Source organism: Trichoderma virens (genome assembly GCF_000170995.1).
Source record: "Trichoderma virens Gv29-8 chromosome Unknown TRIVIscaffold_86, whole genome shotgun sequence".
Lineage (NCBI taxonomy): Eukaryota > Fungi > Ascomycota > Sordariomycetes > Hypocreales > Hypocreaceae > Trichoderma > Trichoderma virens.
This window is the reverse complement of record NW_014013663.1, coordinates 601,828-624,798: the sequence shown is the minus strand read 5'-3', so window position 1 is coordinate 624,798 and position 22,971 is coordinate 601,828. Positions and strand designations below refer to the sequence as shown.

At 46.7% G+C, this 22,971-nt stretch overlaps 1 protein-coding gene across 1 annotated transcript; it reads right to left on the bottom strand.

The window, feature by feature from the left end:
- Positions 1-816: 816 nt before the first annotated feature.
- TRIVIDRAFT_68467 (non-ribosomal peptide synthetase) lies at positions 817-21,762 on the bottom strand (the record flags this gene model as incomplete). Its single annotated transcript, XM_014097174.1, has 2 exons — positions 817-1,005; positions 1,054-21,762. The coding sequence occupies 2 exons, from the start codon at positions 21,760-21,762 to the stop codon at positions 817-819; spliced, it is 20,898 nt and encodes a 6,965-aa protein (XP_013952649.1).
- Positions 21,763-22,971: the final 1,209 nt, after the last annotated feature.

Genomic DNA, 22,971 nt, shown 5'->3' with positions numbered 1-22,971 from the left:
TGCCGTAATTGGTAAGGGCCGTATCACACCTAATTTGCACTTGATGGTTCCCGTACCCGAGCCAGCTCCTCCCGTGGTTTCGATTCCCTGCAGGTAGGGATTGGACTGGGGCTCTTCTAGCCGGTTAGAGCCGAATTTTGAGCAGCAAAGACATGCTCATCCCTCTTGTGATTCAACCATTCTGTAGGAACTATTGCGGCGGTGTACAGTCCGATCACAACCTGCAACAAAACCATGCCGCTGATTTCCGTTGGTAGATCTAACCTTGGAGAAGTTGCGTTACCCGCTGGTTTCACCTTTCGTGACCAACTGTTCGGCTTACCTCACAGTAAGCCCAAAAATCCCAAAACGCCCGATAAAGGTAAGCCGAACAGTTGGTCACTATAAGTGGAACCAAAGGGCAGTTCCACCGCCATTTCGACAGACGTGTAATGTCTGAGACGATAGCATCATCGATCGGGCAATCTTCGATGGCTCTAGGGTAGGTAGGAGCCTTTACGGAGTCTAACATGAATCAAACCTACGCTTATGTAGTAGTGCTATTGAACAATGCTAGGCTGCGAGTGGTATTGCACGTCTGTAGTTTCTTTTGTCTAGCTAGATTCGAGATGTTATTTTAGTTGAAGTGCAAAACCGTACTCTGCAATAAAGTAAAATGGGAGGGAGGGTTAGATTAACTATCATTGGAGTCTTGCACTCCTAACTCAATACCGAACCAGGTGGGGATTGAGATGATGGAACATATTAAATCTTTCTGTGAAATTTAAAAAAGGCGTAAGATTGAACAAAAGAAAGAAATATACAATGTAAATGGTTTCACTCAGCAGATAACTCTCCCATAAGACTCCCTATATCCCACTCGGGGTGTGACACAGCAAGTGAAACTGCTTTGCCCAATTCAGTTGCTATCTTTCCACCATCTGCTCTGGACGTATGCTCTTCCCAAAACTCCAAAGAGATATACACACACTCATCACTGAGTGCGCCTCTAATGTAGACGGCGTACTGTGTCTGTGTTAGCTTGCATCATACAAAAGGCGCTGAATCACATACCTCTACTGGGTCAGAATTATCTATCACGTCAAGTGAATGCCCATCAGATGTCTCTTGCAGCTCTTCAGTATGTCTAGCAATAGACAAGGCCGTGTTGAACATGTTGTCAGAGCCACGAGCTCTGAGGTCCTGCCAAAGCTGTGCCACAGAGTAAGCCTGATGCCTCACGTTTTGCACGAACTCTTCACGGGCATTCCTCAAGATATCTATAATAGTGTGATCATCATGTAACCGAACTTGACTTGGCATCAGATAGAATAGAGGTCCCATCATTTCGTCAACTCCATCAACCGGGGCATCTCGCGCTGAGACAATGTTACCGAAGCAGGGAGCTCGTGATCCTGTCCAGTGCCTCAAAACTATGGCCCAAGCGACTTGTAGGATATTTGCTATGGAGACTTCTCGTTCTGCACAGAATTTGGTAATCGTTTGCGCGTCTAGGCCTGTAACATCAATACTAAACGTTCCTCGAGCGTTGTTTGTGGTTTGCGTAGAGGCAGGCAAGAAGCAAGGCTCAATGCCATCCGTATAGCCTGACCAGTGGTGACGACCCTGCTCGTGAGACTGTGCCATAGTATACTTGAGGAAGCTTGAATAAGGTGGGCAGTTAGATTCGAGACGATTATCGTATGCAAGCTGGAAATCTCGGACGAGGATGTCGATGGCTTGGCCATCTGCAAGAGCGTGGTTGAACTCAAAACGAAGATAGGTACGTGTCTCGTTGGTCTGATAGACAGACAGATGGTGTTGTAGACCAGATTCATGGAATGAGGCGTCCATAAACTGTTTGTTTGATGCCGAGCGTCTAAATTCTCGCCGCAGGAGGGATATACCTGGAATCGGGTCCTTCAGAACGACCTGGAATGATCCGCCTGGATATCCACGGACGAACACGGCACGCAATAAACTGTGTCTTCGTACAACGGTTTGCCATGATTGCTGAATTCGTTGGAAACTAACCGAATTGTTGCCCTTAGCCCTGATCTCCAAGCCAAGTTCGGTCACATAAAGTCTTGGATTCTTTGCCCGTGCCTCTAGCATGCGTTCTTGAATAGCTGTACATGGTAATACGTCTTCAATAGAATCGAGGCTGGAAACCTCCACATGTGATGGAAGACGATTGTAAAAGTTGAGAATATCCTCCTGAGACGAAAACGTGGGTGACATTGATGATTCATCTTTGGATTCTTGCACACGAGCGGCCACTGCAAGCTTAGCAATAGTTTTTTCGGCAAAGATATCGCCAGTCGAGATGTTAATTCCCTCAGTACGAGCTATTGCCGAAATTCTCATTGCCAAAATAGAGTCACCTCCAAGGCGGAAGAAGCTATCGTTTACTCCTATGACTTGGGACTCAATACCCAGAACCTGCGCCCAAATCTGATGTAACAGTCGTTCAATCTCCGTAAGCGGGGCGCGTCTAAGTCCCGAATTAATTTTGAATGATTCGGCAATCTGTGTTGCTGTGAAGCTGGATCCCATCTCGCGCAGGAGACGACGATCTGTCTTGCCAGAATGAGTGGTTGGGATGCAATCAACGGCAAAGTAAGCCGTTGGAATCATGTAGCCAGGTAGGCTAGCTGATAGCACGTCCTCTACCTGCTCGGGCAAGTCTACTAAGCGGGCATTAAATGATGACTTAGAATTTTTCGGAAGCCGGTCGGCATATCCATCTCCCCTTGTATCACAAGGCAAAGTGAATGAGAGAAAGGCTACCAATCGATCATTCGAGGGGACCCCATCATTTCGTGGAATTACTTCAACCACGACGTCTTTCAGATTTGGGACGGAGTCCCTCAAACAGTTCTCAATCTCACCAAGTTCAACTCGTTGACCACGGATCTTGACTTGGGCATCTTTGCGCCCTATGAATACGAGGCTGCCATCCGAGCTATATCGGACCAGGTCACCTGTCTTATACAACCGCCCCTTCCGTCCATGGTGACCGGGTGCACCATGTAGTAGCCAAGTGGGATTGTTGATGAAAACCGAATCAGTCTTTTCCGGCTCTCCCAGGTAACCGAGGCCTACTAGAGGACCTTCGAGAACAAGCTCACCGATGGCCCCAATAGGTGACAATCTTTGTGAATTATCCGGATCTGTTATCCAGGTGACTGTTCCTACACCAAAGCCAATGTTTGAAGGATTGGTTTTATCTCGAGAGCAGTGCTGAATGGTGCTGGTAGGTGTACATTCAGATGGGCCGTATGCATTTATTACAGATACCCCATTAGGCCACCCTTGGAAATCACCCTGAGTAGCAGCCTCACCGCCAATAACCAAGACCTTGAGATCGACTAAACGCTCCCGTTGAAGCGTGCGAGATACTGAGGGCGTCAAATCAACGTGATTCGCCTTGGTCGCCACCAAAGATGATGTGAGATTGTTTTTTCGGTCTGCATCTGATGGCACGCACAAACACCCTCCAGATGCGAGAGTCATGAATGTTATCCCAATCGAAGCGTCAAACGCATATCCAGAAAAGTCGTAGGCGCGTACAGAAGAGTGATACCCCATGGCACTTGACTGGTAGTGAACTGCCGATGAGAACGCCCCATGAGATGTTATTACGCCCTTTGGCGTTCCAGTGCTACCCGAGGTGAAAACTACGTACATAGGAGATGAAAGAGGCGGAGACGGTGGTAGAGTATAAGATTGTTTGGGAAGATTGGCGAAAAATTCCGAGTCGATTGCGATTGTTCTGCTGGCTAATTTAGAACTTAGACCCTGCAACACTTTCGATGACAGAATCAACTTCGCGGTGACCTTGCTGATAATTGCTCGGAGGCGCTCCAATGGGTGGGCTTGGTCTAAAAGAGTAAATGCAGCGCCAGTCTTTAACACGGCAAGTATTGCCACGGTAGTCCACATAGATTTCTCAAATAAGAGCGGAATCGTCATATTCGGGCCAACCTCGAGGCTTATGAGATGTACCGCTAACTCTGTAGAGAGACGAGATAACTCTCCATAAGTCAAGGTGCCATCCCAAGCACAAATGGCTTCTGCGGCAGGCGATTGGATGATCCTGTCCTCGATAGCGTCTTGAACGCACCGGTCTACTGGCGATGGAACCGTTGCATTCCATTTCCATATCTGCTCCAGATCTTCAGGTGTGGCCAAATTAACTTCCGATAGTGTCTGGTTGGAGTTTGCACAGTCTAACTGGTGCATAACACTTTGAAGTTGCTCAAGCAGCTTGTCGACTATCCACGGCTCCATGACTCGCGAATCGAATCCTACTGAAGCAAGAATTCCCTTTTGGCTGAGCTGCAGTTGAAGTATAATGCCATAGGGATCTGATAGCTGCGTGTTGTAACTATCATCCCGACGGTTCATCCCCAAAATGTCCGGGATGTCATTTATTTCCTCTGGTTGAATAACGAGTATTGTTTGGAACCCACATGCTAACTTAGCCGCTTCAGACGCATGAGATATGCGAGGCAATCCAATTTGTTCAAATGGAATCATGTCGGTAGCTTGTTGCTGCACTGCCAATAAGTATGCCGAAATCTTCTGAGTGGCAGAATACTTGATACGAACGGGCACGGTTGCAAAAGTCGGGGCAGCCATTCTGTCTATGTTAGACACAGGCGCATTCCTGCCAGAAACAGTGGCCCCAAAAACGATATCCTTCGTATTGGTCATCCTACCAACCACTAAAGCCCATGCGGCACGGATCAAACTCGACGGAGTGATGTCTGATTGCGATTGCGGATGAGGAATAGTGTATTCTAGGAATGTATCCGTCCTTGGCTCTGTAACTGACGGTGGCAGAGATGGAAATGGCACACTATCGTAGCCTTCTAGAGACGTCTTCCAATAATCCATCGTCTGGTTCTCATCTTGTTCCTTGATAAACTTTATGAAGGCTTGGAATTGGCTCCCCTGGTCTATTTGCTCGTCTAGATATACTTTGCTCACAGCATCCATGATAAGAGAGAGAGACCATCCATCATATAAAGCATGGTGCATGCTACATACTAGCCATGAAGGCGTTCCTGTAGTGTTACTGACTATGGCAAAGGCAGTTAGTGGCTGGCCAATGCCCATTGGTAACTTCTGTACGGCCTCGAGATACTCGTCTAGGCCAGTTGCCTCGACCCAGGAAATTGATTCGTCGATTACTGCCTGTATGATACCAAGATCAACATGCTGAACAATTCGAGTGCGCAGAAGTGGCAATGCTTTGAAGACGGTTTCCCATGCCTGGCGCAGTTTCTCAACTGCTACTCCAGGCTGAATGTCAAAGACTGCTTGCATAACATAGTCACCTTGTCGTTTTGAGGTCAAGGCTAAAAGGCCCTCCTGTAACGGAGTGCATGGATACGCATCGATAATTTTAGCGGGTTGTAGCTGACATTGAGTTGATACACCTCGTATAAGGGAGTTTATATCCACATTCTTGAACAACTCAAACGGCTGGATTATCTCAGTGACCTTGCTGATTCGCTGAAAGCTACATGCGACGAGTTCTCCGAGCTTCGGGGTGCGGAAGATGTCTGCGACGGCAAGCTCATATCCAGCTCTGTGGGCCGCAGCAACAACTTTCATTGCGGCTATCGAGCTTCCTCCTTGGTAGAAGAAGCTGTCATTAATTCCAATACTTTCCGGCGCTATATTTAACACGTCTGCCCATATCCGTTGCATTTCCCTTTCGTTGTCCGTGGTAGGCTGTACTATAGCTCGTGGTTTTTGTATCGGCATACTTTGTACAAGACATCGGCGGTCGACTTTGCCATTCTCATTTATGGGTATCTGATCTATCACTGCAATGAAATGAGGTACCATATACTGTGGCAAGTGGGATTGCACGATGTCTTTGATCTCATGTTGGATCTTTTGCCGGAGGTGATGTTGTAAAGGATGGCTAGTGAAAGTGTGGTAAGACCGGTTAAGATGATTAGTTGGGAATTGGAAGAGTCTTCGGGGCTTGCTTTTGGCTTTGCTTTCGGCAGACTTGCTACGGTGGAACACAGCATCAAGTCCTCCGCGCTGGGAATGTTGGCGAGCCCAACTGATTTCAACTTGATATCCCGAGTCGTGAGCAATTAAATCCAAGTCGATCGCAGATAGTGAGGAACAGGCTGCTGCCGTTTTACGAGCTGTAGATAGCCATGAGCTTGTTTCGTTCCGGTTTTGATCGGATAACGATGCAACGATATGCCGCTCAAGAATTGTCTTTGCGTTGGGAATGTTGCCTACTGGCACGATAGATGGAGCCAAAGGATTCTGTAACAGTTTTTTTAATGCCTCGGCATTCAAGCCCTGCTCTTCGAAGTCTATCCATTTGTCACCTTCGATCACAACAACTTCTCGCTCACTCTCCAAAACAAGATGGATAACGGCAGCGTAACGATAGCAACTGAGCTCATTAGTTGCGTGCATTCTCTTTGGTAAAATCTCAACATGTTTTATGCTGGGTATTCGGCTTGGCAAGCTGGTGAAAAAAGAGGGATCAACAAGTAACTCCGATTCTGCTCGCTCCATGTCGGAAATAACCCGTGTCACTTCTCCAGCTGTCGCATGATCGCCCAATAAGTGTAATGCTCTCGAGGTCAAAAAGTCTTTGTGAAGTGCGTAAGAGCGGATGTCGCCGAGAAAAATAGTCTTGATGCCACCAAGATTAACAAGGTCCTGAATGACTCTAAACAAGTAATCCTGACTAGGGAAATACTGCACAACAGAATTCAGCACAGCAAATTCTGATGATGTGATTGCTTCTAGCCGATTCAAATCCGTGGCGGTTGCCTTATATATCTTTGTCTTCTCCTTGAGAGCGGGGAGAATTTTGAGGTTTCTGGATATTAAATTGACAGCGCGCTCTGATGGGTCAAGGCCGACGTATGATTTCAATGCGTCCTTCAGGTTGAACATAATCATTCCAGAGCCTGACCCTATTTCCAAGACATGCTCGGCGGGATTACTTCCAAGTATCGCCTCAATAGTGTCATCCAACCACTCATTCATATCACCCTTGTCAATGTTCTCACCATCGTACATGGATGTCCATCCTACAAAGTCTCTTCCGAGCTGTTCAGGGTGGAGATTGTCGAGAGAGCAATATGTTTCGATGTCAAAACGGTCTTCCCACTCTTTGACTTGCTCATATTCCTGCTCATCGTCCACCGATTTCTCGTTATTATCATCGTGAAGGGTGACATATCCGGCAATTTGTGGTTCGTTTGTATCGCCATCTTGTTGCACTATAATTGCAACTGCGTCACGAACAGATTTGTGGTTTTTCATTGCATGTTCAATCTCTCCTAATTCCACCCGCTGGCCTCTAATCTTGACCTGTCCATCCTTTCTGCCAACGTATTCCAGCTGCCCATCACTGCGATATCGGGCATAGTCGCCTGTGAGATAGCCTCTGGTTACTTCCCCATTTACTTTAAAAGAAACGAACCGGCCTGAATTTTGTCTTGAATCCACATAACCTCTAGCGAGGCCATCGCCCGTTACTAGAAGCTCGCCAACAACCCCAAGAGGTACCAATCGTTGCTGCGAATCAACTACATAGGCACCAGAGTTTCTCAATGGGCGACCGATGGGGATACCATTTGTCATAGGTTCTTGATCCGTGATCTCGTATAGCGTGCTGTAACTGGTGTTCTCGGTCGGGCCATATACATTTATAATTTTAGTTTTCGTCAGGTCCCTTACAATTGCAATATCGTGAGGATCAAGACGATCTCCTCCGACATAGAGCACCTCTACTCCGCCAATGGGGAGTGGACGGTGAAGAAGATGCTGCTTAAGTAGTGCTGGTGTGATAAATAAAGCTTGGATATGCTCCTCTTCAATGGCTGTTCTCAAAATGCGGTAATCTAACCAGGTGGTGTGACTAAGGCAAATCAATGTCCCACCATTTAGCAGAGCAGTATATATCTCCCAGGTCGAAGCATCGAATGCGATGTTTGATGCGTGCGCTATAACTAGTTCAGGCAAAAGGTGCTGCATTGTGGTGCTTATTTCTGCAGTCCGGAGGATGTTTCGATGTTCAATCATCACTCCTTTCGGCATGCCGGTTGATCCAGAAGTGAACATGACATATGCCAGACTCTTTGCATTCGGTAGGCTCGATAACGTGAGATTCTTTCCCAGATTCATAGTCGGTTTGCCTATAATCTCTTCAATCGAGGCGAATTCAATTTCAGCACTGGGGAGGGATAAGGTCGGGCGTGCCACTCCAGGCCCGAGTAAGACAAGTCTCCGACCTGAAATAGAGGACAAGATTGTCTCCATACGGCCGGCTGGGGTTCTTGTATCTAGAGGCAGATAAGCGAGATTAGCTCTGATTATTGCTAAAAATGCCACGATCGTAAGACATGATCGATTGGCAAGTACTCCGATCAATGTCTCTGGAGCCAGCGCCCGACGTGCCAACCAGTTTGCCAGCATGGTTGATTTCTCATCCAATTCAGTATACGTCATTTGGCTAGTTGAATCTTTAACAGCCACTTTGTTCGCTTGCTTAATTACCTGTTGACTAAAGACATCAATAATGCTGGAGTCCCTCTGGTAGTCCGTCCGTTGGATTTGAGATAACCCTAATTGCCGCATCGTGAATAAATCGTCGTCTCTGAGTAATGGCAAGGAATCGATTGCCATGGTAGGATAGGTAATTCCAAGCTCTAGAGTGGTGCGGAAGATGGCCGTCATGTTGCTGATTGTGTCGTTGTTATACAGATCTGTTGAGAAAATTACTTCGCCTTGCAGAGCTTCGTCTTCCTGAAAGAAATGGAACTCGAGATCAAATCGGGAGGTGGTTGACGGGTTGATAGGCTCCGCATCAATAGATTCAAGTTTGAGCTTTCCAAGGTCTCGCTGTGAATGAAGGGCAAAAACAATCTGCACCAGAGGGTGGCGGGACAAATCTCTATCCTTTTCTAGGCTTGCCACGACCCTTTCAAACGGGACGTCTTGGTTCGCAAAAGATAGCAACATCTCATCATGAACTTGCCCGATAAATGTTTCAAAAGATTGTTCGTTTACAACAGTTCGAATGCATTGCATGTTGACAAAAAATCCGATTAGATTTCTTAATTCCCAACGGTCTCGATTTGCGTTGGGAATTCCAATAGTAGCATCCGTAGCACCTGTTAGGCGATAATGGGTAATTCTGAATGCTGCTAACAATACTGCGAATGGAGTTACGCCATGGAGCTTAGAAAAAATCTGAAGATCATGATAAAGAGCTCCGTCGATTCTAAGATGGTAAATATCGGCTGCTCCCGAAAGAGATGGTGGCCTTGGTTTATCACAGAGCAGTTCAGCGGGATTACTTGACTGTAAATGTTCAGTCCAAAAGTTAAGTTGATGCAAGTGATTATCGACTTGGCCTTGTTGCCTCTGCCAAATTGAATAGTCGGCGTATTGAATGGGTAGTGGATCAACCAAAGAGGTCGGATCTTCGTCACCTCTAAGAGCTGCAGAATAGAATACTGCCAATTCTTTCTGTAATATGTCAACTGACCAACCGTCAGAAACTATATGGTGCATGATGATTGACAAGATATGGTCATTATCCGAGAGCCTGAAAAGTGTTACCCTCCAGCCAGGCTCAGTCCCAAGATCGAATGGTCTGGTTTGTTCCAGCTCAAGCAGCCGGATAGAATGTGATTGATTCGAAGATGGTATCTCCGTCACTTTCAGCTCACGGGGCTGGAAAGCGTGGACTAGCTGCATGTTGATGCCGTCTTTTGATTCGAACGTGGTTCGCAGAGTGTCATGACGCTGCTCAATTGCCTGAAGAGCAGCTTTCAAAGCATTGTACTGGAGTGGTCCTCGTAAACGAAACGCCAAAGGCATCATATACCATTGTAGATTGGAGTGCAGTTGGTCCAAGAACCATAGGCGTTCTTGGGCGAACGATTGTTCCACAGGCCCAGACTGCTGCAAACATGGAATCGCGTCCTCGCAACTTTCTAATACATAAGCCTGTTCAGCTATGTCGCGCAACGTTTGACGACCAAATATATCGGCAACACCAAGTCGGATTCCATATTTACGAGCTTCTGCAGAAATCTTCATAGCAATGATGGAATTCCCTCCCAAATGAACAAAACTATCATCAAGGCCAATCGATTCTGGATCGATCTCCAGTATGCTTGCCCAAATTTCTTGAATCTGCCGCTCCTTTTGCGATCTCGCAGGTTTCTTCGGCCCGTTCATCGCTGTTTGCATTTCTGCCAGTTGTTGAGTTGTAAATGAGGCACCTATTCGATGAATCTGTTGACGATCAATCTTTCCTGATATGCTCCTGGGCATATCCTGTAAAGTGAAGAGTACCGTGGGCACCATGTAATGAGGTAAACGCTCGGAGAGCTTACGGGTTACATATGATGGCATTGCTGATACGGATACCCCAGCATCCTGTAAGCTACCCCGATTTGGGCCCGGGGCATTTGTCCTTTTGATGAACACTGCGAGCAGTTGGTTCGAATTGCCACCTTGTGGCTCGATGATATCGGCAACTATTTGACCATCGTGAATCAACAGGCTCTCCAGCTGATGCTCTATTTCGCCGATTTCTATGCGCTGGCCACGGATCTTTCTCTGAAGGTCTTTCCGGGCGACGTATCTCAAGCTGCCATCAATGTTGTAGCTAACCAAGTCGCCTGTCTTATAAACTTGACCAGACCTTCCTGTCTGGCCCTGAGCACCTCTCAAAAGCCATAGAGGGTCTTTGATGAATGCTGTCGCGGTTTTCTCCGGATTGTTGAGGTATCCAGGACCAACTAGTGGGCCTTCTATAACAAGCTCACCTACACATCCTGGAGCCACCAGAATGTTGTGGTCATCTTGATCCACGACCCAAGTCACTGAGCCAACCCCTGTTCCGATATTGCAAGCCGCTTCAGGGCTTGCAGGCGAATTATTAACAACGGTTACAGGGGTACATTCGCTGGGTCCATATAAGTTGATAATCTGCGAGTTCCCCCACCATTGCTCAACATCCTGGCGATAGACAGCTTCTCCTCCTATCAGTATGGTCCGTAGACTGGGTACTTGGCTTGGGGATAGCAATCGAAGTACCGAAGGTATAGTTATCATCGAATTTATCTTCAGATTATTCATGCTCTTAACCAAGTCGGTTCTCATTTCTTGCTCATTCGGCACGCATACACACCCGCCAACATATAAAGGTCGGAAAATGCCCTCAATCGACATATCAAAACTGTAAGATGAAATATTAAAAAACCTTGAGTTCTCTGTGATCCCATAGTCCGATTTTTGATGTTCAAGTGCCGTAGCATAGTTACCATGAGTAACAACAACGCCTTTTGGTGTTCCAGTACTTCCTGATGTGAATATAACGTACATTGGTGAAGTGGGATTGCAGCGGTGGACCGGCGATTGGATCGGCGAGTGCATTGCAAAAAATTGTGGTGTGATAGTGATAATTTTAGGTACAAGGCCTACATATGATGCCTTTTGAGCAGCTGAACATAAAATAATGTTTGCCTCAACTTGTTGAATGATTACCCGTCGTCGTTGTTCTGGGAGCGATGGGTCAAGGAGGACGAAGCCTGCACCAGATTTTAGAACTGCAAATATCGCAACTATCGTCCACATGGATTTCTCAAAGCAGATAGGAATGATGGTTCCGTTATTTGGCTGCAGTGACGTCAGATACTGAGCAAGGTGATCAGCAAGGCGCATGAGTTCCCCATAAGTGAGTTCTCCATCCCAGGCGCAAACAGCCATAGAAGCAGGATGGGTTTTTGATCGCTCCTCAATTAGCTCGTGTGGACATTGGTTTATCGGCAAAGGGACATTGCGGTTCCACTCCCAAATTTGACTGATGTCTTGAGATGTCATTATTACGACTTGCGATAGTGGCTGCTCTGGGCTTGCTTGGTCCAGCTGGTTGATAACATTGTCCAGCCGTTCCAGTAACTTCTTCACCATCCAGGGTTCGATCATCCTGGAATCGAATGTTGCGGAAACTTTAATAATGTGCTCCATGATATTTATCTCAAGAACTAAGCCGTAGGTATCGGCTGGCCGTCCTTGTGTGTAGTCTTGGTCCAACTCAATTCCATCTTGCATGCTTATATCGTCAGCGTGCTGTGATTGGACGACGAGGAGCGTTTGGAATCGGCAAGCGTTTTTTGCCTCTGGAGACACGGAAGCAATTCGTTGTAATCCCATTTGTTCATACGGAATCATCTCTGTTGCCTGTTCCTGCACCATTGTTAAATAATCGCCCACACTGTGAGCTTGAGCCAGCTTAATTCGCACTGGGACTGTTGCAAAAGTCGGCGCCATCATCAAGTCAATATCGTCTACTGGTGCATTCCTCCCAGATACTGTAGCACCAAAGGTAACTTCTTCTGCAGCGGTCATTCTTCCAACCACGAGAGCCCATGAGGCGCGAACCAAGTTAGCCTTTGTTATACCAGAGCGTCTTTGTCCTGGCTGTGAAATGCAGTGAGTGACAGATCCGTCAGCTGTAGGTTGGTCTATAGAAGGGGGTAGTGTTGGGAAGGAGACGCATCCACTGCCATCCAACATCTCCTTCCAGTATCGGGTAGCCTGAATATCGTCTTGATTCTTGATATACTTAATGAATGCCTGATACTGTGGTCCTGGATTTATCTCGCTGCCTTGGTAGGCTTTTCTGACCGAATCCAGGATGAGCGGCAGTGACCACCCGTCATAGAGAGAATGATGAACCGTCCACACAAGCCACCTGTCCAATCCTGAATTATCTTGAATAAATGCATACCGTGTAAGTGGTTGACCAGGTCCCATTTGCAGTTTACTATCCGTCTTGAGATATTCATCTATGTTGGATGCGCTATCCCATTGAATCTTTTCATGCATGACAATCTGGACGGTACCGAGTGTGCGATGTTGGATAATCCTAGTGCGTAAGATGGGTAGGGAATAAAATATTGTTTCCCATGCGTTTCGCAGTTTCTGTGCATCAATTGATGATGATAGCTTGAACACTGCTCTCAACACATAATCTGTATTTTGCTTTGAGGTGAGGGACAGGAGGCCCTCCTGCAAAGACGTAGATGGGTATGCGTCGCAGACAAGTGCGGGATCTATGCCATAGAGATTCGAAAGCTCTTGCAAGAATTCCATCTTATTAAATCCATCGCCTAAGAGGGAGAAGGGTGCAAATTCTTCGGTGACATTGGTCGCCATTGGGTGAGTTTGACTGGAGAGATCGCGTAGTGCTGGATGACGGAAAATGTCAGCCACAGTAACATGGTAGCCAGCCTTTCGAATTTCAGCGGCAACCCTCATCGCAGCAATAGAACTTCCACCTAAATGGAAGAAGTTGTCATCCAGTCCCACGGTTGACGGGTCAATAACCAGAACTTTGGCCCATATTGACTGAAGTTGTCGTTGTACCTCCGTTGTTGGCTGCTGTTCTACTGGTCGCCTCAATTTCCCATTAACACGTTGCTTAGCAAGTGCTTGGCGATCGAGTTTGCCGCTGCTGTTGATGGGCATCTTGTCTAGCACGGTGATTGTGCGGGGCACCATGTAGGATGGCAACTGAAGACGAAGCATTTCAAGAACCTGCTCTTGGGCCTGCAGTCTCAATTTTTGTCGTAATGGGTGACTGCTCAGTGTATGGGGTAATCGGTTTGAATGGTCAGTGGGGAAATTAAACAGCGTTCTTGATCCATCGATCTTCTGGTGGCGATGAAAAACAGCATCAAAACCTCCTCGTTGCGAAAATTGTCGAGCCCAACTTATCTCGACATGGTAACCTGTTTCTTCTGCCAAGGTCATTATATCAATTGTAGCTAGAGATGCATAATTTTCGGCTTTTTGTCTTGCAGTCGCAAGCCAATCTGTGCTATCAAAAGCAGCATTCCTGGCATTGAACTCATCGACTATACTTCTTTCCAAAATCATCTTCGCATTGGAGATATTGCTGACAGCAACTATCCCATTTGCATTTGATGGATTATTCAACATTTGAACTAGAGTGTGATAATTGAGTCCTTGTTCCTCGAAATTAATCCAGTCATCTTTCTCAATCTCATGAATATGCTGCGAGTTCGCCGTGGATGGTGGGTGCTGTGCCTGGACATGCACAATTGCAGTGTATCGGTAGCTACTAAGCTCATTGGTAGCGCTCATCATCTTTGGAATAATTTCGACGTGTTCAATATGATCAGGCAGATGGTCTCTTAACCCGGTGAAAAACCCAGGATCAATAAGCAGCTCTGACTCTGCGCGCTCCAAGTCATCCATAATGTGTTGAAAGTCCTCCAGAGACACATTCGCATACTTTGACGAAATTTGCAAAGCTCTAGCCGCTAGGAATTCTCTGTGCAGTGCGTAGGAGCGGACATCCCCAAAGAATAATGTTTTGGCTTTCCCGTCTAACTTGACCAGGTCTTCTATGACTCGGAATAGATAGTCTTGACTTGGAAAATATTGAACAATTGAGTTCAAAATCACCAGATCGGGCGATATTAAGAGGTGTAACTGATTAAGGTCCTTAGCAGTGGCTTGGTACATCTGAATCTTACTGTTCAAGGACGGGTTTGATTCGACCAGCTTTTTAATAACCTCAATGTTTCGTTCCGAAGGCTCCAGGCCAACATATTTTTGAAGGCTGCTTGGTAGGTTAATTAGTATCATGCCAGAGCCCGTTCCAATCTCTAGAACCTCTTTAGGCGAGTCGCCATTTAGCATGGTATGCATCGTGTCGTCTAGCCATTCGTTCAGCTCATTCTTGTCAATCTTACCCCCATCGAGCATTGAAGTCCATCCTAAAACATCTTGGCCAACAGCTTCCTGTTGGACCTCATCGAAAGAGCCATGGGCCTGAATGTTGGATTTCACATCAGAAACTTGGATTTGTTGATATTCTTGCTCATCATTTAGCAATACATCTAGAGCATGGTCATGTTCAAAAAGGGTAATGAAGCCATCAATTGTTGCTTCTTGGCTAGCTTCACCACTTTGTCGAATTACTACAGCAGCTTCATTGACAGCATTGTGGCTGAGCATGCCATGCTCAATTTCACCAAGCTCGAGGCGCTGGCCCCGAATCTTGATCTGATTGTCCATTCGGCCGAAGAATTCCAATTGCCCGTCTTCTGGACGGTATCGTACGTAATCTCCCGTCCTATAGGCTCTCGTCTCGTTTCCAGCAATTGTAATCGAGATGAACCGGTTCAGATCATAATTTGGATCAGTATATCCCCCTGCAAGACCATCACCGGTGACAACAAGCTCTCCAACAACACCGAGAGGAACCAGTTGTTGGCGCGAGTCCATTACGAAAGCTCCAGAATTCGGGAACACACGACCAATAGGTACTCCATTCACGCAATTCTCTGGATTAGGGCTGGAAACGTGGAAGTATGTGCTAATACAAGTATTCTCAGTTGGTCCATAGGCGTTTATAACTTTGCCTGTGGTTACTCTCAGCGTAGCAAATGCATCTTCCGGGTCAAGCCGATCTCCGCCAATATAGAGAATATGAATTCTGCGAAATAGATCTGGGCAGTGAACCAGATACTGCCGCAGTAAAGCGGGCGTAATGAACATCGCTTGTACGCTCTCATCGGCAAAGGCTTTTGGCAGCGTTTTATAGTCCAGCAATTCCATAGAACTAAAGCATATTAGGGTGCCACCGTTTAGCAGCGTGGGATAAATTTCCCACGTCGACGCATCGAATGTCACATTCCCTATATGCGCCGTATTTACGGCACCTGACATATTCTGGACCATTTTCTTGTTTTCAACTAGTCGAAGAATACCGCGATGCTGAATCATGACACCCTTGGGCCGGCCCGTGGAGCCCGAAGTAAACATGACATATGCAAGGTTATTTGGTGAAGGAAAGATGTTATTGAGCGGCTTTAGTATGCATCCGTTAGAGTCGGCGGGACATTCGAGAATGCTTGTGATACTTTCTGAATCAACACTATCCAGCAGCTTCGCATGATTCTCAGCATCGGGTCCAACTAAAATTAGCTTGCAATCTTTGACTGACGAGAGAATGGCCTCAGTTCGACCAAGAGGGCTTGTTGGGTCCAAGGGAAGATAAGCTAAGCAGGCCTTGAGCACTCCCAGGTAGGCGATAATTGTGAGATGAGATCTAGAAGCAAGAACACCAACAAGCGATTCCGAAGCAAATGAGCGCTTATGCAGCCATTGGGCCAGGCGATTTGACTTGTCATCAAGCTGAGAGTATGTAAGACTGGTAGGGCCATCTCTCACTGCCACCTTGTCCGGGGTGGCAGAAACCTGCTGCTGAAAGACCTCAATTATACTGTAATTCCGAGGATAATCCGTTGTTTCCATCTCTAGGAGCTTCATAGAATTGAGCTTCGCATACTCTTCTTTTGTCATCAAAGGTAGCGATTCGATCGCGGCACTCGGGCTGGCGAGTCCCTGTTTCAGAATTCGGAGGAAGACTGACGTTAGGTTGTCAATCGTATTGAGGTTGAAAAGATCAGTTGAGAACATGATTTGTCCTTTCAAGCCATGTTTCTCCTGATAAAGGTGAAACTCAAGATCAAATCTTGAACCCATTGGAGGTGTCATCAGTTCAGTTTCGATGTCTTCTAAAGCAAACTCTGCAAGATTTAGCTGCGAGTGTAAAGCGAACACAATTTGGACGAGTGGACTGCGGGAGAGGTCCCTTTCTTTCCTTAGCGCTGACACAATGCTCTCGAATGGGACATCCTGGTGAGCAAAGGACGCAGTAACCATGGCCTGAACCTCTCTAATTAGGCCCTCGAGTGTTGTGGTATTTTCGACCTTTGTTCTTATACACTGCATATTAACAAAGAGGCCAATCATGTCTTTTAGCTCCCAATGGTCACGACATGCGTTGGCCGTTCCTATTGTAGCATCTTCAACACCCGTGAGCCGGTAATGAGCGGCCCGGAAAACCGCAAAAAGGACCATGAATGGTGTTACTTGGTATTTCCTGCAGAATTCTTGGAGATTCTTGTAGATTGTCCCTTCGATTCTTAATTCGTGCAGACCTGCCCTGCCTGATATAGTAGATGGCCTGAGCTTATCGCAGAGTAATTCTGCAGGTCGACTTGTTTCAAGCTGCGTTACCCAATACTCGAGCTGACGGTTGTGCTCATCAATTTGATCTTGTTGTCTCTGCCAAAGAGCATGATCACTATACTGCACAGCCAGTGGTTCAATGGCTGAGAGAGGGTCCTTCCCGTGAAGAGCAGCACTATACAGAATGGCCAGCTCTTTACGCAAAACATCAAGAGACCACCCATCACATATGATGTGGTGCATGACAATAGATAGCACATGATGTTCGTCGCCCATTTTAAAAACAGATACCCGCCAGCCGGGGTCTTTGCGCAGATCAAACGGAGTCGTGTGCTCCTTATGCAACGCTTCCGCGAGGCTGTTCGGCTTATCAGCCGTAATATTTTGAATCCGAAGTTTATTTGGTATGAATGGATGTACTTTTTGAACATTCTCGCCCTCGATCGTATCAAATGTTGTCCGCAAGGTTTCATGTCGCTGCTCAAGGGCAAGAAGGGCAGAAGCTAGAGCATCTAGTTGAAGCGGCCCTCTAAAATGGACTGCACATGGAACTAGATGCCATGCTAAGCCAGGATAGAGCTGCTCCAGAAACCAAAGGCGTTCCTGTGCATAAGATTGCTGGACGAACCCTTTTTTGGGAATTGATGGGATTCTGGTTGTGATTGATGTAGACATGCACGCCACCATTGACACATCAGATAGAGTTGGGCTTCGGAAGATATCAGCCACTGAGAGCTTCCATCCAATTTTTCGAGTTGCAGCAACAACCTTCATCGCGGAAATCGAGTTCCCTCCAAGATTGAAAAAGCTATCATTGATACCAATTGTTTCTGGCTCCATATGAAGAATATTGGCCCAAATCATCTGCATCTGTCGTCCAACTTCTGATGTAGGTTGCTGTATTGACGCCCTCTCCGTTATTCGAGACTCAATCATATTTACCAAAGCTCGGCGGTCAATTTTACCGTTCTCATTGACCGGCATACTGTCCAGAATTGTTATGCTCTGAGGTATCATGTATTGAGGCAGCTGTGTCTTCGCCAACTCGTAGAGCTGCTCTTGTGTCTTCTGTCTAATTTGATGTTTCAGAGGGTGACTGCTGAGCGACGCATAAGGACGATTCTGATAATCAGTGGGGAAGTCGAATAAGATTCTTCCTTTTCTCTTGTCTGATGCATATTGATGGAAGACTGCATCCAGTCCGCCTCGTTGGGAGTACTGTCGGGCCCAGCTAATCTCGACAGAATAACCCGCTTCCTCAGCAAGAGCGTGCAGATCAGTGACTGAAAGATGAGCGCAGCTCTCGGCTCTTTGGCGCATGTGAGAGACCCAATTTCCAACAAAGTCATTGCTTTTCTCGGTCCTGATTGATTCAACCATGTGTCTCTCGAGTATGGTCTTCGTATAAGGGATGTTGCTGATGGCTAGCGCAGAGGTAGATGAGTCTAATGATGCCCGAATCAAGTGTAAGAGTGAACCTCGATCTAGACCTCGTTCCACGAAATCTATCCAGTCACTTTGAGGGATATGTCGAATTTGCTTCTTGATTGCAGTAGCAGAAGCTTGGTGCCCACCAGCTTTCACATGCACAACTGCAGTATATCGATAGCAGCTTAATTCGTTAGTCGCCCTCATTTTCTTGGGTATGATCTCGACGTGCTCAATACGATCTGGTAATCGTGACACCAGGCCTGTGAAAAACGCCGGGTCGACGAGTAGCTCCGACTCTATTCTCTCCATATCTGCCACCATTCGGCGAATGGTGTCTAACTTGACCTCGTCTCCGGCCATTCTCAGCGCGCGGGCAGCGAGAAAGTCTTTATGCAATGCATAAGACCGAATATCACCGAAGAATAGAGTCATTTCCGTACCCAATTGAAGCAAATCTTCGACAAATTGGTATAGATACTCCTGACTGGGGAAATGCTGGGCCACAGAGTTCAAAATGACTAGATCAGGCGGGGCAGCAGCTTTTTCCAACCGGCAAACATCTGCAGCTGTGGCCTTATACATAGTCACCTTGTTGTTTAGCTCGGGCAACGATTTCGACATTTTTCCAATGAGATTGTTGGCTCGTTCGGAGGGGTCGAGTCCCACATAACTCTGCAGACCGTCGAGAATATTAAGAAGAATCATGCCAGATCCAGAACCAACCTCAAGCACATGGCCCGGAGGCCCGCCACTGAGGATCGTGGCTATCGTATCGTCAAGCCACTCATTCATCTCAGCCTTATCTATGTCTTTTCCGTCAAACATAGATGTCCAACCAGTAAAATCTCTTCCGTAAGCCTCCGGTCGAATGTCATTGAATCCGGTATACGAGTCAGCATCATATCGATCTTTCCACATGGAAACAATCTGAGATTCGTCACCATTCTGAGCTTCATCCTCAAGCTCTGCGCTAGTTGTGACAAATCCGGCGATGCGAGCGTCGTCCGAGTTCCCATCTGTATCGCCATAGTGAAGAACAGCAATAGCGTCATGAACAAGCTTATGGCTCCGTAGGGCGCATTCAACTTCTCCAAGCTCAACACGCTGTCCTCTTATTTTGACCTGTCCATCTATGCGCCCTAAGAATTCCAATTGCCCATCTAGGCGTTGGCGCACATGGTCGCCTGTTCGATAGCCTCGGACAGATTCATCGCCAATTTGGATCAATACAAAGCGTCCCTCGTCTAGCTGAGGGTTTAGATATCCTCTAGCAAGACCGTCGCCGAATACAACTAGCTCCCCAATGACTCCTAACGGGACCAGACACTGCTTTGAATCCATGACAACTGCGCCAGAGTTGCTGACGGCACGCCCAATAGGCACGCCATTACTACAATACTCTGCTCGTTGCAAGCAGTACATTGTACTGACCGTCGTGTTTTCCGTTGGTCCATACAAATGGATGATCTTTCCAGCTATTGCTCGCAATGAGGGAGGAAGGTCGTTGGGATCAAGGCGTTCACCGCCAACAAAAACAGCGCTTAGAGAGGCCATTAGTTCTGGAGCATTTCGAGCATACTCCTTGAAAACTGCCGTCGTGAATAGTGCAGTCTGAACGTTCTCACGAATACAGATCTCACTCATGGAAGCGTAGTCCAGTACTGTCATCTCGTCGATGCAGACCAGTTTACCACCATTTAAGATCGCACTATAAATCTCCCAAGTCGCAGCGTCGAAAGCTATGTTCGAGATATGAGCTGTAACGCCGCCTGGAGGAACATATGTCATAATACCACTTTGCTTAACGAGCCGTACAATGCCGCGGTGATTTATCATGACGCCCTTTGGCTGGCCTGTCGAGCCAGAAGTAAACAAGACATGAGCAAGACTTGTAGCGGAGGGTGAAATATGACCAATTGGTTCGCTTGAGATGTCGTTGTTCTTACTCGCACCATCAAGGACTTGGGAAATGCGTACATATTCGATCTCACCCGGGTCAGCAGGCGCTTCCGTTTCAGGACCCAGGAGAATTATCTTTCTGCCCATAATACAAGATATAATGGCCTTCATCCGGTAATCTGGAGTCTTCGTGTCCAGCGGTAAATATGCAAGGTTTGCTTTGAGGATTCCCATAAAGGCGATAACAGTCTCAGAACATCTTGATGACAGAACACCAATCAGCGTTTCTGGTGCCAAGGATTGTCCCAAGAGCCAAGAGGCAATTTTGTTTGATCTTTCATCCAACTGAGTATATGTTACAGAGCCAGAGCGGTCTTTAATCGCTGTCCGAGTAGGGGTGGCGGTGACCTGCTGCTGAAAGACATCTACCACACTCAGTTCGCGAGGGTAATCAGTTCTTTCGACTCGAAGCAACCCCATCTTGTCAAGTGTATTGAAGTTTTCAGATTTCAGAAGGTTTATCGTTTTGATAGGTGCCGTTGGTTCATGTAAGCCACCCTCAATTACCTTCTGAAAAATGGTGAGAATATTGTTCACTGTCCTCTTTTCGTAGAGATCCTTTGAAAATGCAACACAGCACTTCAAAGTGTTATGAGTGTCAAATATTTGAAAGCTTAGATCTGTATCATAATTCATGGAAGTCTTTGGCGGGTGGATATCTTGAGAATGGAATGAAAATGCGACTCGTATGAGCGGCTGGAGGGAAAAATCTCTTCCATGATCCAAAAGCGCAGCGAGCTTCTCAACCGAGACATCTCTGTTAGCTTTCATAGTAGCAGCCGTGGCCTTAATTTGATCTATTAGATCCTCAAAGGTTTCATTATCAATAATGAGACGAAAACATTGAAATTTGTTCAGAACATCTGCCACATTTCTCGATTCCTCAATCCAGTGGCTCTCATTGGGAACGCCAATTGTAGCGTCTTCTGCCCCTGTCAGTCGGTAGTGAGCAGCCCTGAAAGCCGCTAATAGTACGACAAAAGCAGTAACGCCGCGAGATTCGCAGTATTGGTGTATTTTATCATATAATGGGCCTTTGATCTGCAAACTTTCTTGATCAACTTGGCCGGACAAAATGTTAGGGCGTGGCATATCGCATATGAACTCTGCAGGACGGCTCGAAATCAAATGCTCCATCCAGTACTTGAGCTGATGCTGCTGTTCTTGCTGCAATTCCGGTTCTCTTTCTATACATTTGTTGGTCGCCACCCCCAAGCGAGGGGGACCTATCTCATCAGGCTGGGCAATGGAGGCACCATTGAAACGATTGTGGCTACCAGCCGTATCACTTTCATTGAGAGTCATTGCTGTATCCCTACCTGTTGCCAAAATGTGATGTGAAAAGAAATATCAGATACAGGAAAAATTTGAGAAATCTGTGATTGACTTAGGGACAGAACAGACTGAAGAAATACCCTAGCTGAACTGCACCAGCTTAAATGTATACGAGAGGTTTCAGAATCTCTGGTACTACAAGTCTAGCAATGATATCATTGGTTTGTGAAACAGGGTATTCGTAGCACCATGACAAGGCAGTAATATTCCCTTGAGTCTAGTCCCGTCACGACCCAACGGGTTAGGCACGATTGACGCGGCAAGCACTTGATGGCATTCCGGCTCCAACTTCCGAGAAATGCCGCTACGAAGCTGCAAGGGGCTAACAACCCATCACTACGAGTATTGAGTGTGCTGTTTGTGAGGATCGTGTAACGCAATGTCAGCTCACCACATCACTCCCAAGAGTAAAACATTGGGTGGAATCAAGACGCCAATACGTCATTATGCAAATTGACAAATTCAGTTCCAATTGCAGTTCTTCTATCATGGAAAAGATTGGCGGGGCTTTGATGCAGTCATGCGCAATACATGCCCCCCTGCATGTCACGAAGTCAACCTCCTTATTATAATATGTTTGTACAACAGGCTAGTCACGTAGGGCGACCTCACCGACAGTAGGATATACCAATTCACGCCTCAGCTGCCATCTCCCTCTCTCCCCTTCTCGTTGTGTGCGTGTCTTCTTATTTCACTAGATCACATCAAATCAACAAACCATACCGCCAAAGCTGCCGCTATCATCTACCTGGAAGATCGGGCATAGTGATGAACCGCACCTCAATCCATTGGCTACTCTGCCATGTAGCAAGTTTCAGCTGTGGCGTTAACATTCCGGAACAGTAGAACAGCCACTCCCTCCTTAAAATTAGTGGCATTCGGATCTACATTACACGATGTAAGGAGCCAGGCAGAGGAGCAGCGCGATTCAGAATGAAAATCAGTAGCATAGGGATATTAGGCAGCTGTCTATTAGTACATCGTTGCGCAAGGAGTGCTAAAGATAGCTGTGGCCTCTACGGGGCACAATTTCAGGCATCTGCGTAGTACTATTTAGCTGTTTGTTCACTCACAAGGTGGAATTGAGGGCTATCTGTTATACCCATTGGGCTCGCGAGCCATCAGTATGATCTCTTTGGCTAGCATCGAGTCTTCCAGTTTTATAAAGGTACTAAAGCA